Below are 17,258 nucleotides of genomic sequence, written 5' to 3'. Positions count from 1 at the left end.
GATTTTTGGATAGTTTTCTGTAAAAAGTTGCGCATATTTCTGTCAAACATACTTATTACAGAAGCAATATACTTATTATATTTTATTATTATATTACTTATATTAATATATTTATAAGAATGTAAAGTTTGCGGCCACATAATTTAATACAAAAAATATATATATACATAATTTTTTGGCTCTAGTACTAAACGTGACTGTATATGTAATTGAATATATATGTAATATGTTTTTTTTTTCCAATTTACCATTATTATAGTTATAGTTAGGGGCGGCTCAGTGGGTAGCGCTGTCACCTCACAGCAAGAAGGTCGCTGGGTTTTGGTATTGTTTGGGGTTATTTCGATGCCACTGCTAAATTGATACTTTTAAAACGGTACGGCTGCCAAAATGGTGCCTGAACCAATACTTTTTAGCCACTAAATTATTTGCCTATATATATATATATATATATAGCTGCTTTTATTCTAGCCGAAATAAAACAAATAAGACTTTCTCCAGAAGAAAAAATATTATCAGACATACTGTTAAAATTTCCTTGCGCTGTTAAAAATAATTTGGGAAATATAAAAATAAATAAATAAATAAAATCAAAAGGGGGCTAATAATTCTGACTTCAACTGTATGTATATATATATATATATATATATATATATATATATATATATATATATATATATATATATATATATATATATATATTGTAACGAGCAATTATATGCCACGTCGCCCTGGTCGCAAATTGCACCCAGCTGGACCTTCATCAAGCCAGGATCGTACACAGCTGGAGCACATCAAGCGGAGAGACATATAAGCCCAACCTACGCCAGGAGAAGATGAGCTTCATTCCTTCTATGACTCCCTGTGCTAATGCTTGTCTCTCTGTCTCTCCTTAGCGGACTCCAGCTCGTGACGATCCTGCACCCGACTACTCACCGTCCTTCACCTACTTCCCGGAGCACCAGAGCACCTCACCCTAAAGAAGAGCACCTTTTACAGCACATTCACTTTGTAAATAAAGCACCCTCCGGGGACTTGTCTGTAAACTCATCCTGTTGTGCCGCTGTTTTCCCTCTGCCTCGCTACAACTGGTGGAGAATGCGTGCTTTTTCAGAGGGAAAAAAATTCAGCACTTACCAGTAAGAAGAAGTAACCACTGAATTTTTCTCTGTTTTTCTTCTGTTTACAGACAGGCATCCGCTCTCTCTCTCACTCACGCTCTCTTACTCGGCTGTCATCCCCTCCTGAGTCATGTCGATCGAAGAGGTAGTACGCCATCTAGCGGAAATCTCAAGAAGACAACAAGTGATAACTGAACAACTCACCGCCAGACAAGACCGTATGGAACAACAGCTCCGCCAAGCGGCCGGTTCCAGCCAGTTCTCTGAGGTGAGCGCCCATAGATTTATCACAAAACTCAGCGACCTGGATGATATTGATGCTTACCTGCACACCTTTGAGGTAATTGCGGAAAGAGAGAGATGGCCGAAGGAAAGTTGGGCGAGGATGCTAGCACCATTCCTGACTGGAGAAGCTCAAAGAGCTTATTTCGCATTAGAGACACCGAAAAACGACGACTATAAAGCATTGAAAAAGGAGATACTCGCCAGAATGGGACTCTCCAACATAAGCGCAGCACAACAATTTTCTCAGTGGTCATATGATGACAAAAAGCTGGTTCGGACTCAAGCAGCCAACTTATCCAGATTGGGAAGATTATGGTTGCTGGGAGGAGATCCAACCGCAGTCCAGGTCGCTGAGAAAGTTGTCATTGAAAAAATTATGAGGGCGCTACCCAAACGGCTTCGCACTCTTACCAGCATGAGGAACCCCGACTCGCTGGCCGCTTTGGTGGAGGCGGTGGAGCTGGCGGAAGCTCACGTGGCCCGGGAGACTGGGGAGAGAGCGGCTCTGCCACCCCGGAGGGTAAATGCGCCATGGCGACCGGTGGAGGGCACAACAAGACCAGGCAGCAGACCGGCGGTCCCCAGCCCAGTCGACGAGCCGATGCCCACAGAGCCAACATCTCACTCGACCCCGGCCTGGATGGCAGGGTGCGTGGTACATCGCAACGTCCCTCCCGAAGCTCCCACCCGGAAAGTATGCATAGACGGGAAAACACAGACGGCCACATTGGATACAGGAAGTGCAATAACCCTGGTTCATCCAAAAACATTAAAATATCATCAGGAAGGAAAAAGCCGAATCCCGATTACATGCGTACACGGGGATACCCGCCACGTACCATCCCAAAAAGTCACCATAGCGACGAAGTCGGGAAGCTGGCGCATCGAAGTAGGAGTGGTTCCAGATCTTCCAGTACCCCTTCTTCTGGGTAGAGACTGGCCGGGGTTCGATGATCTCCTCACCCATCATCAGGCTCGATCGGCTCGGGCAAAGAAGAACAGCAAGGGACGGGCTCAACGGGACCGCCAAACAGCACTGATGGCCACCGAGAGCGACAGAGGGGGTGAGTCATCATCGGCTAACCTGTACTATGATCTTTTCCAACAGATTACCGCAGGTGGCGATTTCGGAAGAGCATAGCGTGAAGATGAAACGTTGAAGCACTGCTGGCCACAAGTCCGGATCATAGACGGTAACGAACGGTTTCCCAGCCCTCACCCCCTCCCACATTTTATTGTGCAAAATGGTCTGCTGTACTGTGTCGCAGAGAGGCGGGGGGAAACGAAGACGCTATTGGTCGTCCCGAGGACCAAAAGGGAGACTGTTCTGGAACTGGCACATACTCACCCGATGGCAGGACACCTAGGAGCAGCCAACACGATCAAAAGGATCAGAGATCGTTTCCACTGGCCCGGGTTGGATGGAGAAGTAAAGAGGTATTGTCAGGCATGCGACATCTGCCAAAGAACGTCTCCCCAACGACCACCCCCCAGCCCTCTGATACCATTACCCATCATTGAGGTGCCCTTCAACCGCATTGGCATGGACTTGATAGGGCCTTTGCCGAAGTCGGCCCGGGGACATGAACACATCCTTGTCATCCTCGACTACGCCACCAGATATCCAGAAGCGATACCTCTGAGAAAAGCCATGTCATCGGCAATCGCTAAAGAGCTGTTTTTATTGTGCAGCCGAGTAGGAATACCAGCAGAGATACTGACCGACCAGGGCACCCCATTCATGTCCCGGTTGATGGCAGACCTCTGCCGCCTCCTAAAGGTAAAGCAAATAAAAACCTCTGTTTATCATCCGCAGACTGATGGCTTGGTGGAGCGCTTTAACAAGACGCTGAAGCAGATGCTCCGCAGGGTGGTGGCAGAGGATGGGCGCGACTGGGACCTCATGATCCCGTACGTGCTTTTCGGGATCAGAGAAGTTCCCCAAGGATCTACAGGTTTTACACCTTTTGAATTGCTGTTCGGCCGTCAACCATGAGGGCTATTGGACGTGGCTCGTCAAGCTTGGGAGCAAGAGCCAGCCCCACAACGGTCAGTGATTGAGCACGTACGGGACATGAGAGGACGTATAGAGAAAGTCATGCCCATTGTCAAGCAACATCTGACCGAAGCCCAGCGCGCCCAACAGCGATTATATAACCGGCCCGCCCTACCCAGAGAGTTCCAACCAGGGGACAAAGTAATGATCCTGATACCTACCACCACCTCGAAGTTCTTGGCCTCTTGGAAGGGGCCATATACAGTGGTAGAAAGGGTAGGGCCGGTAAATTATCGAGTCCGTCAGCCGGGACGAAGAAGAGAAGAACAACTTTACCACATCAATTTGATGAAGAAATGGGTTGCAGCTCCAGGTCATCTAGTTGCCTTCTCAGAAGAAACTTCTCCCGTTGTCCATATAGGTGAGCAACTCTCACCGAATCAGAAGGCGGAGCTGCAAGCCTTGGTCGGTCAGTTCAGGGATGTGTTCTCAGAGAAACCGGGCCGAACCACCATCATCCAGCACGACATCATCACCCCACCTGGCACCATCGTCCGGCAGAGGCCTTATCGAGTACCAGAAGCTCGCCGGCTGGCTATCAACGATGAGATCCAAAAGATGAGGAAATTGGGAATCATCGAACCATCTCGTAGCCCGTGGTCCAGCCCCATAGTGATGGTCCCCAAACCCGACGGCACCCTCCGCTTCTGCAATGACTTCAGGAAGCTGAACGAAATTTCCAAATTCGACGGGTACCCCATGCCTCGGGTGGACGAGCTGCTGGATCGGCTGGGTGGAGCCCGATTCATATCCACGATCGACCTCACCAAAGGCTACTGGCAACTACCACTAAGTGAAAGCGCCAAGGAGAAAACCGCCTTCTCCACTCCCGGTGGGCACTGGCAATACCGGGTTCTTCCCTTCGGGCTCCACGGGGCTCCAGCAACATTCCAGCGTATGATGGACATCCTGCTGAGACCCCACCAGCCGTATGCAGCAGCATACCTCGACGACCTAATCGTCCACTCCGAGTCATGGGAAGAACATCTATCCCGGTTGCGGAGGGTGCTCCTTGATCTTCGTAGGGCTGGGCTCACAGCTAATCCCAAGAAATGCCACCTGGGTCTAGCAGAAGCAAAATACCTCGGTTTCCACATCGGTAGAGGTCTCATACAGCCACAACAGAACAAGATCAGAGCACTACAAGAAACTCCACAACCCACCACAAAGACCCAGGTATTTGCATTTCTGGGGTTAGCGGGCTACTATAGATGTTTCATTCCCAATTTCTCATCCATAGCCAGCCCGTTGACAGACCTGACCAGAAAGGGGCAGCCAGAGAAGATACAATGGAACAGGGAAGCAGATGGCGCGTTCCAAGCCCTGAAGACGGCACTAACATCTTCTCCGGTACTGCACGCACCTGACTTCGGCTGCCCCTTCATCCTACAAACAGACGCTTCCGACTCGGGCCTGGGCGCGGTCCTCTCCCAGGTCCACGGCGATGAAGAACACCCCATCATGTACGTGAGTCGGAAGCTTACCCCTGCAGAGACCCGGTACGCCACGGTGGAGAAAGAGGCCCTGGCGATCAAGTGGGCAATCCTGGAGCTCAGATATTATCTCCTTGGAAGAAGATTCACCCTGGTGACCGACCACGCTCCACTTCAATGGATGTCAACGGCGAAAAATAACAACGCTCGAGTCACCAGATGGTTCCTGTCGCTCCAGGATTATAACTTCACGGTACAACATCGAGCCGGGGCCTCCCACGGAAACGCCGACGGGCTCTCAAGGCTATGGTCAGGATGGGCAGGTCTGTCAAACCATTCTACCCCCCCTCACAATACTCTACCTTTTCTCCGCAGGACACCCAGGACCAGGACGACGCTAAGGGGGGGGGGAATGTAACGAGCAATTATATGCCACGTCGCCCTGGTCGCAAATTGCACCCAGCTGGACCTTCATCAAGCCAGGATCGTACACAGCTGGAGCACATCAAGCGGAGAGACATATAAGCCCAACCTACGCCAGGAGAAGATGAGCTTCATTCCTTCTATGACTCCCTGTGCTAATGCTTGTCTCTCTGTCTCTCCTTAGCGGACTCCAGCTCGTGACGATCCTGCACCCGACTACTCACCGTCCTTCACCTACTTCCCGGAGCACCAGAGCACCTCACCCTAAAGAAGAGCACCTTTTACAGCACATTCACTTTGTAAATAAAGCACCCTCCGGGGACTTTTCTGTAAACTCATCCTGTTGTGCCGCTGTTTTCCCTCTGCCTCGCTACAATATATATATATATATATATATAGCATTCAGAATTCAGTTCAGGCAGGCCTCGAGTGATGAGTAAAAGGTGTAATTTTTAACAAAAGATTGTTAAAACACAATACGTAAAAAAATATATTTGGCAGTGATCAGAAACAGACATAAAAAACAGAAATAGATTGGAAATGGTACCTTAGCTCTTTAAGTTGCCATTTATTTCATTAATATAACCTTTTAAAAAACATTTAAGGTTTGAAGTATATTTCAAGTGCACTTTCAATACAATAAACCACATTGCTTTTTCGCAAGGATATTTATACTCTGATGAAATTGTTAATGACCCAGAAACATCCCATGCAAATTCTCTCCGAGGCGCACACATCGAGGTGACGCTCTACCTAGTTTTGTCCAAGTACGACGCTGAAGGTTAATCACTGATCTCAGAACTGTTTGACTGGATGCCCTGAGGCGACCCAAGACAGATGCTGTACTCAGAAACTCTAAACGGTGCCATCAGAAAACATGATTACTAAACGAATGACTGGAACATCATTATAAAGGATACGTGCAGTATGATTGTGACTGACAAATCTGAAATCAGAGAAAGTGTGCACATAACACACACATTTTGTTTCAGGGAAAATGCACCGACTTGTTAAATCAATATAATGCGTATCACTGCAGAGGTCATTCTTTAACTTATGTTCTGTGGCATTTGCAGTGTTCGCATGTTTCTGACCTTTTTAAAGCAGAAAGAGAAGCTGGTGTTCATTTGAAGATCTGAACGGGAGATGAAGAGATTGAGTTTGTATAGTTGGGACCGTCTTATTTTTGGACCAAAAACCCCTAACCAATCTCTGCCGTCCCGTTTTACCCTTTCTATCTCCCCCAGAGTCCTCTTTGCCTGCTTTTGGCAAACCTATTAATAAACATGTTAACATTAACTGTAACCTCCTTTTTATCTTCTATTAAAAAGCACTTCAGTGTACTGTACAGTATATATCAAAGCTGCTTTTTCATTTAAGTAAAAGATAATATGTTTTCCTGTGATGTGTAACTGAGTTTTCAGTTCTCAGCCATTAGTCCAGTCTTCAATGATCCTTGAGAAATCATTATAATATCAGTATTCAGGTAATTTGTTTTAACATTTTTTAGACTGAAAACAGTTATGCAGCTTTATATTATTATTATTATTATTATTATTATTATTGTTAATATTATTATTAATATTAGACCATTTTCACATGACTTAATGCAGGGTCCGGTTTTACTCCACGCAGTGTATCGTTTCTTCCACCTACACAGAACTCCCCATAGAGAACTCACCCAGTCAGCTGTATATTTACTACAGATACGGTTAGACTGTGACTACAGCTGTTTGTGTTGTCTGCATTCAAGGTGAGATATCTGACATTTAAAAAAAATTACAGATCATCCAGATATCCGCTTCAACCAACAACAAAAAAACGAAAATCCTTATAAAAATTTACTGTTGCAAAAATAAAATGTCAGATCATTGGTGAAATAATGTAATTTGATAGTGGTAATGATTAAAAATGACAGCTAAATGTAGGGCTGCATGATATTAGGGGGGAAATGACATTAATGAAAATTAAATGAAATTAATTTTTTTTGCGACATGTATTGCGATATTGTATATAATTTAGCCAGATGAAAATAATAGCTCTATTTAAGAATAATAAACTTAGATTTACATTGATTATGATGATTGAGTTGATAAAAACAGTAAAGCAAATATATAAATGAAAAAAAAGAACAACAGTTTTATAGTTTTCTGGGAGTCTAGCAGTATTCAGATATATACAAATTGAGTCATCAAATGTACAATAAGAGTAGTTTTCATTGTGTGTATTAGGGTTGTGCCGATAAACAATGCCATCATCCATCGCCGATGGCCAACAAACTTCACAATGCTGAGCCGGCATCGCGATCCATCGCCCTGCCCCACATTTATATTGATATATAACCTATTATTTGCATGTCATCTTAATAGCAATAACAGTCTTTTCGTGAGCTGTGTTAAATGTTACATATAGCTGCCACATGCACGGCTGACAGCATCGTGAGGATTAAATGAAGGATTGTACAGCACCTCTCACACTTAAAATGTGTGGATTCAGTGGCAAACGCTATTACCTGCAAACCCCGTCCCATAGACTTTACAGTGAATGGCTTTGGTCATGTTCATAGCGGACTTGAAACACTGGAAGTCTTTTATCCCCTCTTGGAAAAGTCGTTATTAGTAACTTTAGGTCAATCTGTCAGTGTTGTTTTCATTCTCTCATCTTCAGCGCTTCACATTTTCGCGGTTGTTGCTCCTGTCATCTGAAGGCAGAAGGCATTGACTGAGTGATTGACAGGTGATATTAACCAATCATTCGCATTCAGTTCTAGAGCAGTGAGCCAATAAGAAGAGCACAAAGGCGGGGCAAGCATTGCAGGCTTTTTTACTTCAGCAAGTTCACATAACAACTGTTTATCTGTTCCTGAGTGCTGCATTTGGCGTTTTTAGGTGCAAAGATGCATTCTGCATAATTGTCTCCTAAATCCGCGTATGCGGTGAGGATTTTGCAGTGAAAACAATGAAAATGTATGCACTACAGTGAAAAGCCATTATAATGACACAGATCACTGCCTATTCATGCCAGAGTCCCAGGGAAAAAAGTTATTGACAGGTGGTCATTTTTTTGTAACTTAATTTATTTATGGTTTGGTTATGGGTAAAACAAAGACCATGTGAGTCAGGTAGTGAAAACGGTAGGCTACAATTAATTAATTAGTTATGAGTTAATTGATATTAACTCCACCCCCGCCTACGACAGCGATGGCATTGTTCATCGCGATGTTTCACAGTAGACATCTTACAATGTCAAATTGGTCAACATCGCCCAACCCTAATGTGTATATATACTTTAAAACAATCAATATTTCTTAAAGTTAAAAAGATGATCATTTCTTGTGCATGAGTGCTTACACAGTCACATGCCTGAAACATAAACACGATCAACTGTGGTAACTTGATATTGCAGATGCGCACATTGCCATATCGATGTTGAAACGATATATTGTGCAGTCCTAGCTGAATGATATTGATAATTTGGGATCTACATTTTATCCCTTTAAATGTAAAGATTTGCATTGTATGAAATTAAATAAAAAATCTAAAATTTAAATAACATGACTGGTGTTGAACACTTTCAGCAAAAAGGTACAAAACTGACAAAGCTACAATGACCGTCCCTGTGGTGGTACTTTTAAGGGAATCTTTTTGTACCTTTAATTTAGAGTGTATTACTCATTTTGGGAATGAGATTGTACACTAAATACCTGTTTTGTACCCCACAAAGTTGTACATAGGCTGTCCCTTTTCCTTACTAATACTTTGCATTACATTTTTAGGTATTATTATGAATTACATTCCTTTTTACGATGATCTGTTTTATTATAGCAGTCTCTTTTGATAGTAGTCTGTCAGCTTGGCACAGTTTAGAAATATATTCCCATAAATCATTTCAGATCCGTCATCCCCCGTGTAAAGCCATTTTCATGTCCCTCGCTGATTTTCTATAGGGTTCATGTCTATCTGGGTCATTTCAAAACAGAAACCTTCTCCTGCTGAAACCATTCCTTTGATGATTTGGATATGTGTTTTAGGTCATTGCAGAAAGGTAAAAGTAGACAGCAGAACATTCATTTATTCATTTTTTTTTCGGCTTATTACCTTTAATAATCAGAGGTCGCCACAGCGGAATGAACCGAGGCTCAAACCAGTGACCTTCTTGCTGTGAGGCGATCTGCTACTCACCCAGTTTTTTCAAATATTTCCAAAGTGATATTTAACAGACTAAAGAAATTGTCATAATATTTCTTAAATATTTTCTTCTTCTAGGGAATGTCTTATTTCTTTTAGTTTAGCAAAAATAAAATCCACTTTTAATTTTTAAGGTCCACTTACAATTTTAAGGTCAATATTATTAGACTCCTTATTATATATATTTTTTCCAATTAGCCACAAAACAAACCATTGTTGTCCAACAACTTGCCTAGTTATTCAAACTTGCCTAGTTCACATAAAAGCCTTTAAAATGCACTTAAAGCTGAATACTAGTATCTTGCAAAATAACTAGTAATATCAAATCTCCTTAAAATAGCTTAAAATCTACTGTTACAGTATAGGATAAGCAGTGACCTTGGAATTTAGGAAATTGTAGGTTGTTTTCCAGTTTTGATTTCCATGGTAAGTAAATATATATATATATATATATATATATATATATATATATATATATATATATATATATATATATATATATATATATATATATATATAATTATATCTCTTACAGTCTGTTCAGAAGATGCTTTATTCTGACTTGTTTAGAAAGCACAGCAGTGCTCCAGTTACTCTTGGATCTAACAAAGGTTAACAGACGTTCCTCGAAACAACCAACAGGCCAGAAAAAAGGATGAGTCACTTTCCTTGTGTACTTTTAGGGGTCGAGGGGCTGCAAATGGCCTCTGTCTCTGCTGCTGGAGTCTTGCCCAGACAATTGCTGCTGATGTTGTTTGTTTGTCGTCTTTTGCGTCTTCAGGTGCAAAAAAAAAATCTGCTGAATTGCCATTTTATAATAGAGACAGATAGTTCTTTTCACCTGCTCTGTCCTTTTGTTTACAGTCTCACCTGTAACTCTTACACCTTCTGTTTATTTGTATTTCACCGTGTGGGGGTTGTATTTTTTTAAATGTGCTATTTTGAAGTTTTTTTCTTGTTTAAAGGTAAAATTCCATTTAGAAATATGACACAAAACATAGCACCAGTTTGTATTTGTCTATATATATTTATTTATACAACAGTTCTGTCTGGTTCTTGAATCTGATTGGCTGATAGCTGTGCAATATTCTGTCAGTAACAGCACTCGTCCAGCCTTTTAACCCTTCACCCTTGTGTATTACTCCGCCCTCATACAGCAACAAAGCAGAAACACTCTACGGTTTGACAAATATTGCTGCTTTTGGGCAACATAATGTACTTTTGAGGCTTTTTAGTCAATATATATATATATATATATATATATATATATATATATATATATATATATATATATATATATATATACGCACACACACATACATTTTCTTTTTAGCTTAGGCCCTGTATTTATCTGGGATCGCCACAGCAGAATGAACCGCTAACTTATCCAGCACGTTTTACGCAGCAAATGCCTTTCCATCCACAACCCAACACTGGGAAACACCCATACACTCACACATATACACCATGGCCAATTTCACTTATTCAATTAACCTATAGCGCATGTCTTTAGGGGGAAACCGGAGCACCCGGAGGAAACCCACGCGAACACGGGGAGAACATGCAAACTCCACACAGAAATGCCAACTGACCCTAGCCGGGGCTCGAACCAGCAACCTTCTTGCTGTGAGGTGATTGTGCTACCCACTGTGCCACTGTGACGCCATTTTTGTTTGATTATTTTGAAAATGTGTATTTCAGTGCATCCATCTATTTAAGAGGTGGATAATGGCATGTGTTGAATTAATAAATGTAAATATTTGTGGTAAATATTCATCATTTTTTATTTAATCAAATAATGATAAATAACAATGTTACTTGTAGTTACTAGGGTGTTGCTAGGGAACTAATATGCAGTGTCAATATGCAGTTACTATATTTTAATTACATTGCCTATTTTACAGCCTATTTCAGGTAGATGTTTTATGAGGCATACAGTATACTGTACAGTGGGGGCTGGGCCATTCTACGGCTTGATTTTCTTTCTCTGAAAGCATTTGAGAGTTTCCTTGGCTGTGTTTGGATCATTGTCTCGCTGAAATGTCCGCCCTGGTTTCATCTTCATCCTCGTGGTAATGTAGATGCTGGACTGAAGCAGCTAATATTAATTTACAATGATAAAAGGAAGAGGGTTGCTGAAAAACTACTGAGAGATTTCAGCTGCTGTCTGGGCTTTCACTGCCTTTCTACACCTCGATTTCTTCGTGTGTTCAGTACTTTTTTCCCGCGTCATTTCATTTTATTAAACATAACCTAATTTGTAAACTAATTAGATTTGTTTTCTTTTCATATAAGCTCTTCTTTGGTTGTTTTCAACATCTGGTGAAAATTTCAGGTCAATGGCGCCTTTATAAATATGTTTTCTGAGAAAATATGCCTATTTATTAAGTTCATTATTTTCTGTCTAGTAATTCATATGCAGTATGGAACTGGTAACTGGAGAACACAGGATGCTGAGAGGGCTAAATATAGAACTGTTATCAAATGATGTTATCATCAGTCCATTACACGTGTGTGCTTGTGTTACAGAACATACAACATTTACATGCATTAACAACTCTGTTTTTCTCTTTCAGATTTCCACGCAGGCCTGAAAGTGAGATCTGGGTGAGGAAAACGAAACAACCTACATTTGAAAAGAGGAACGTCTCTGCTGTCTGTGACCTGCACATCCTGCAGCACCTGGACTGAAAAGCAGCATCTCAGTCTCTGTCCACTCCACCCTGTATGCTTTATTAATGATGTGGGAACAGACGCAATGCAGTGATGACCCTCTGTGATAGAAGGGCAATTATAGGGAAGTGAATGCAAATCTCAGCACAGTTAGAAGAGTACAGAAGCTCCTGGAAACTTCTAGAAGAGTGCTTCTCAAGCGTTTAGACTTGCCTTTGTCCGTCCATTATTTTCAAAGGCTGTTAATTTTCTGCTAGAATTTTAATGGGGAAGCAATAGTTATTGAGGCGTGAAGAAATATGATTATTTTTGTTTATTTTTAGGTTATTTGGATTATTCAGATTTATTAATAATAGTATTCATATATATTCCTGCCATTATTTCTTCTACAAGTATGTCAAATCTTGATGGCAACCGGGAGTAGTCATTAATGGCAAAATAGGATTTCTTGATTTTTATGAATACTAATATAGTTAGATAAATTTATTGATACTATTATTCCTGTAGATTTTTGTCATTATTTCTGATGTAATAATTTCTGTAATATAATAATATTGATTTAATGTATTAATAGTATAAATATCAATTGTATTAGTAATAATAACCCATTAATTTGAATAGGTACCCCATAGTCCTCCAAGTTTCTGGAATGTTTCTGATCTCAAACTTCTGATCTCGAATTTCTGATCTAGAATGTTTCTGATCTCAAATTTCTGATCTAGAATATTTCTAATTTAGAAAGTTTCTGATCTCGAATTTCTGATCTCGATTTTCTGATCTCAAATTTCTGATCTAGAATATTTCTAATCTAGAAAGTTTCTGATCTCAAATTTTTGATCTCGATTTTCTGATCTCAAATTTCTAATCTTGATTTTCTGGTCTCAAATTTCTGATCTAGAATATTTCTAATCTAGAATGTTTCTGATCTCAAATTTCTAATCTAGAATGTTTTTGATCTCGAATTTCTGATCTAGAATGTATATTTTTGTAAAAACAAAAAGAAAACGCATTCAATCCTGTATTATTAACTGCAAAACGTATTGATTACCATTTAAAATGAAAACACAGATTAATGTTTGTGTGTCCTGCATAAAGGCTTTTCAAAACTAAACGATCGCCGATGCCAAAAGATGGATGGTTTGTGCCCAGCAAAGCGATGCTTGCACAATAACTGCACGTGATTGGCCTGCGGGCTAAATGCGTGTGATTGACGGGTGATCCAGCCACTGACGAGATGCCATCGAAGGTGTCATGCCTATATCTGCTGACTGTGGTCTGCTGGGCCAGTGCGCTCTGGTATCTCAGCGGCTCACGGCCTTCGACAGCCTACGTTGGCCAAATGACCTTTATCCGAAAGCCAATCCTGAGGTTCTCGAAAAACGACAGTTTCAGCAATATCCGCACACGCACTCTGAATCCCCACAATTTCAAGTTCCTCATCAATGAGCCCAAGAAATGTGAAAGCACAACGCCCTTCCTCGTTCTCCTCATCAGCACCAACCACAAGGAGTTCGATGCGCGCCAAGCCATCCGGGAGACCTGGGGAGATGAAAACACCTTCAGCAACGTTCACATTTTGACGCTGTTTCTTCTGGGCTACAGCACTGAACCGGTGCTCAATCAAATGGTGGAACAAGAGAGCCAGATCTTCCATGACATCCTAGTGGAGGACTTTGTGGATTCCTATCACAATTTGACTCTGAAGACTCTCATGGGAATGCGATGGGTGTCTTTGTTTTGCCCCAACGCGCAGTACGTCATGAAAACCGACAGTGATATATTCGTCAACATGGACAATCTAGTGTTCAACCTGCTGAGACCCAACGCCAAACCAAGACGCCGCTTTTTCACAGGTCACGTGATAAACGGAGGACCCATACGCGACGTCCACAGCAAGTGGTTCATGCCCAGAGAGCTTTACCCTGATAGCAGGTATCCACCCTTCTGCTCGGGCACCGGATATGTGTATTCTGGAGACATGGCGGAGTTGCTCTACAAGACATCTCTTCATACAAGACTCCTTCATCTGGAGGATGTGTATGTGGGACTGTGCCTGCGCAAACTAGGCATTCAGCCCTTCCAGAATAATGGATTCAATCACTGGAAGATGACCTACAGCCTCTGCCGCTACCGCAAAGTGTTGACTGTACATCAGATCTCACCAGAGGAGATATTACGAATATGGAACGATATGTCCAATAAAAAGCATCTCAAATGCTAACATATATTTAAGGAATTAGCTGTTGAAACCTGAGCCAACGTGGGATCCTAAAGATTTGTTTGTATTGGTTTTAAAGGGTTAGTTCATCCAAAAAAATGAAAATGATCCCACATGTTGTTCCAAACACATAAGAAATGTGTTCATCTTTGAAATGCAGAGGACTCTTGCCTCTTCAGAATGTTCATTCATTCTTTCATTCATTTTCATCCACTCTTCCAGGGCTGGTTTGTGGGGGCAGCAGTCTTAGGAGAGAACCTCAGACTTCCCTCTCCCCCAGACACTTCCTCCAGCTCCTCTGGGGGGGAGCCCAAGGAATTCCCAGGCCAGCCAAGAGACATAGTCCCTTCAGGGTGTCCTGGGTCTTTCCTGGGGCCTCCTCCCAGTGAGACATGCCTGGAACACCTTCTTAGGCAGGCATCCAGGAGGCATCCGAAACAGATGCCCGGGCCACCTCTGCTGACTTCCCTCGACGTGGAGGAGAAGTGGCTCTACTCCGAGCTCTTCTGGGGTTATTTATAATGGAGCGCCCTGCCACCCTGCGAAGGAAACTCAATTCAGCCGCTTGTATCCGAGATCCTTTCCTTTCGGTCATGACCCAAAGCTCAAGACCTTAGGGGAGAGTAGGAACATAGATTGACCAGTAAATTGAGAGCTTTGACTTTTGGCTCAGCTCATGTTTTACCACAATGGGCTGTACATTGACCACATTACTGCTGCCGCTGCATCAATCCGCCTATCAATTTTGCGTCCAGTCCTTCCCCCACTCATGATTAAAACCCCAAAATACTTGAACTCTTCAGAATGTTCGCAAAGACAAATTGCAGCACTTTATTATAGTTGCTACATAAATGATGAATCTTTAAACATATCCTTGAAGCTAACAGAAACCTACAGTATGTAGTTACCACATATAACCAGTTCATACTTAGGTAATTACTCTGTAAGTACATGTTTAGTACACATGCTGTACAATACAAGAACAAACCTCATTTGATCAAGCTGAAATTCCATCACCAAATAGAAATGCTGTAGGCCCAATACTAATAATAGACGGCATCCTAAACTCTAATGGTCTTTCTCCGAGTGTCTATTTTCACGGCATTTAGACTGTACAGAAGAAATTTCCTCAGCGATTCCTTTACTTTGGTCTTGGCTGAAGTGCACATCAAGGGTGCATAGTGGGTGAAAAGTGGGCAGGTAATTGTGAGTACTGTGTCCGTGGATGTATCTGATGATGCAAAATGTGTCCAATGCAGATTGATGAATTATTACTGCAAGTGCACATTAAAGGTGATTTTGAAATGGATCCCTATGCCTACTCTCTTCAAATAGCAGACCTCTTGATGTGAGTTCTTTAAATGGCGTAGGACATGACCATCAAAAGTTCCTTTCATCAGCAGACTTCTAGTGGGCTTTCATTAAGAGAGGACTGTTTTCCTTCATTTTGAAAGTTCTACAAATGGTGCTTCATTCCCAATGTGCCCTTCAAGAGCATAAAAGAACCTGTTTGGAATTGGAATTCACCCTAAGTTTGGCTTAAAAGAGTGGTTTACCAAAAAAAATAAATAAATAAATAAATTTTTCATAATATACTCACTTTCAAATCATCCTTAGTGTGACATCCTCAGTGTGACAATGACTTTCTTTTGTCAGATGTTCCTGCTATTCTATGTATGATGGTGTTGAGTAGTGGCTGTTTTTTGTTTTTTTACTTCTGAAAGCACATTAATCCATCATAAAACTGACAGAACGTGGCGTATGACTTGAGACCTATTCAAAGCAGAAATTCTGGGAATAGACTCGTATATGGCTGTGCAAAAAGCTCAAGCTTTTGTCTTATGCTGGTTTCACACCAAAAGCGAAATTAAGTAATGGGAAACTTCTCCAAATTGTGTTCCACCCTGTTTTATGACACACTCGTGAGGGCAAAATGAAAAACAAATGCAAATCACAACAGAAAAAGCTGAATATTTTTTTGAATATTTTATATACATATATATATATATATATATATATATATATATATATATATATATATATATATATATATATATATAACAATATTAACATATAAGCCTATTAGAGAATATGTCAGATGTCAGAAGTTCTGCAATGACATGTTCTCATTCTGTTTGTGCAAGTAGTTTACCAGCAGGCACAGGATGTCAAAATGACGTCAGATTGACGTTATACCCCTACACATTGCAAAGTTGCATTTTGTTTGAAAATAAAATCTAGAAATAAAATATCTAACCTAAAATCAGCCAAATATAAACTTCTAATGATGTTACAGCTTGATGTTGTGTGGACGTTACTACTATGACGTTTATCAGACATTGAATTTTGGTTGCACAACACAATCCCACAAAAATTCATAACTTTTTGATTTAGTGGCTAATTTGTATGAAATCGTACAATCTCATTTGTGCAGGGTTGGGTGCCACGCCTTCCTTTTAAAATCGTACATTTTCGTACGACTGAACTTGCACAAATTTGTCTGAATTAGCTTTTAAACTGACACAACATAAAATAGTTATGTTTCCTTATTAGATCAGGCTGGGTTGCAAGACCTGACGAATAAATTTCAGTATTTGACGCCAATATGACGTTAGTTTAAAATGTTGGCTCGACATTGGATTTTGGTCACTTTCCAACACAACCTAAAATTGACCAAATATCTATTTCATTTGATGTCGTTATTGGACGTCAAAATAACATTGTTCCTAGGCGCTGACATCACAACCTAAATCACACCTAATATTAACGTCTTATGATATTGTGTGCCTGCTGGGGTCAATGCAAACACTTTTATAGGTTTTTTCCACCAGGGGTTGCAAATGATGGAATGTCTGACACGTT

The 17,258-nt window shown here is 41.4% G+C and overlaps 1 protein-coding gene and 1 long non-coding RNA gene across 4 annotated transcripts in view; both read left to right on the top strand.

The window, feature by feature from the left end:
• b3galt1a (beta-1,3-galactosyltransferase 1a) overlaps nucleotides 1-16,390 on the top strand; it is a 30,258-nt gene extending 13,868 nt beyond the window's left edge. The window contains exons 1-2 of one of the 3 annotated variants that reach the window (XM_087256789.1): nucleotides 11,018-11,136; nucleotides 12,082-16,390. In XM_087256789.1, coding sequence (XP_087112915.1) covers nucleotides 13,413-14,399 — 987 coding nt within the window. In that variant the 5' untranslated portion in view covers nucleotides 11,018-11,136; nucleotides 12,082-13,412 and the 3' untranslated portion in view covers nucleotides 14,400-16,390. Of the gene's footprint in view, nucleotides 1-896; nucleotides 5,695-11,017; nucleotides 11,137-12,081 lie in introns of those variants that run through there. The other 2 variants (XM_087256788.1, XM_087256787.1) reach the window with 2 other exon arrangements.
• The window catches only part of LOC147843375 (uncharacterized), a 704,457-nt gene that overhangs the window by 362,870 nt on the left and 324,329 nt on the right, over nucleotides 1-17,258 (top strand). The gene's annotated exons all lie outside the window — the stretch shown is intronic.

Source organism: Danio rerio, chromosome 6 (genome assembly GCF_052040795.2).
Source record: "Danio rerio strain M-AB ecotype USA chromosome 6, GRCz13ab, whole genome shotgun sequence".
NCBI classification, from domain to species: domain Eukaryota; kingdom Metazoa; phylum Chordata; class Actinopteri; order Cypriniformes; family Danionidae; genus Danio; species Danio rerio.
The sequence above is the reverse complement of the archived record's forward strand: the minus strand, read 5'-3'. Positions and strand labels throughout refer to the sequence as shown.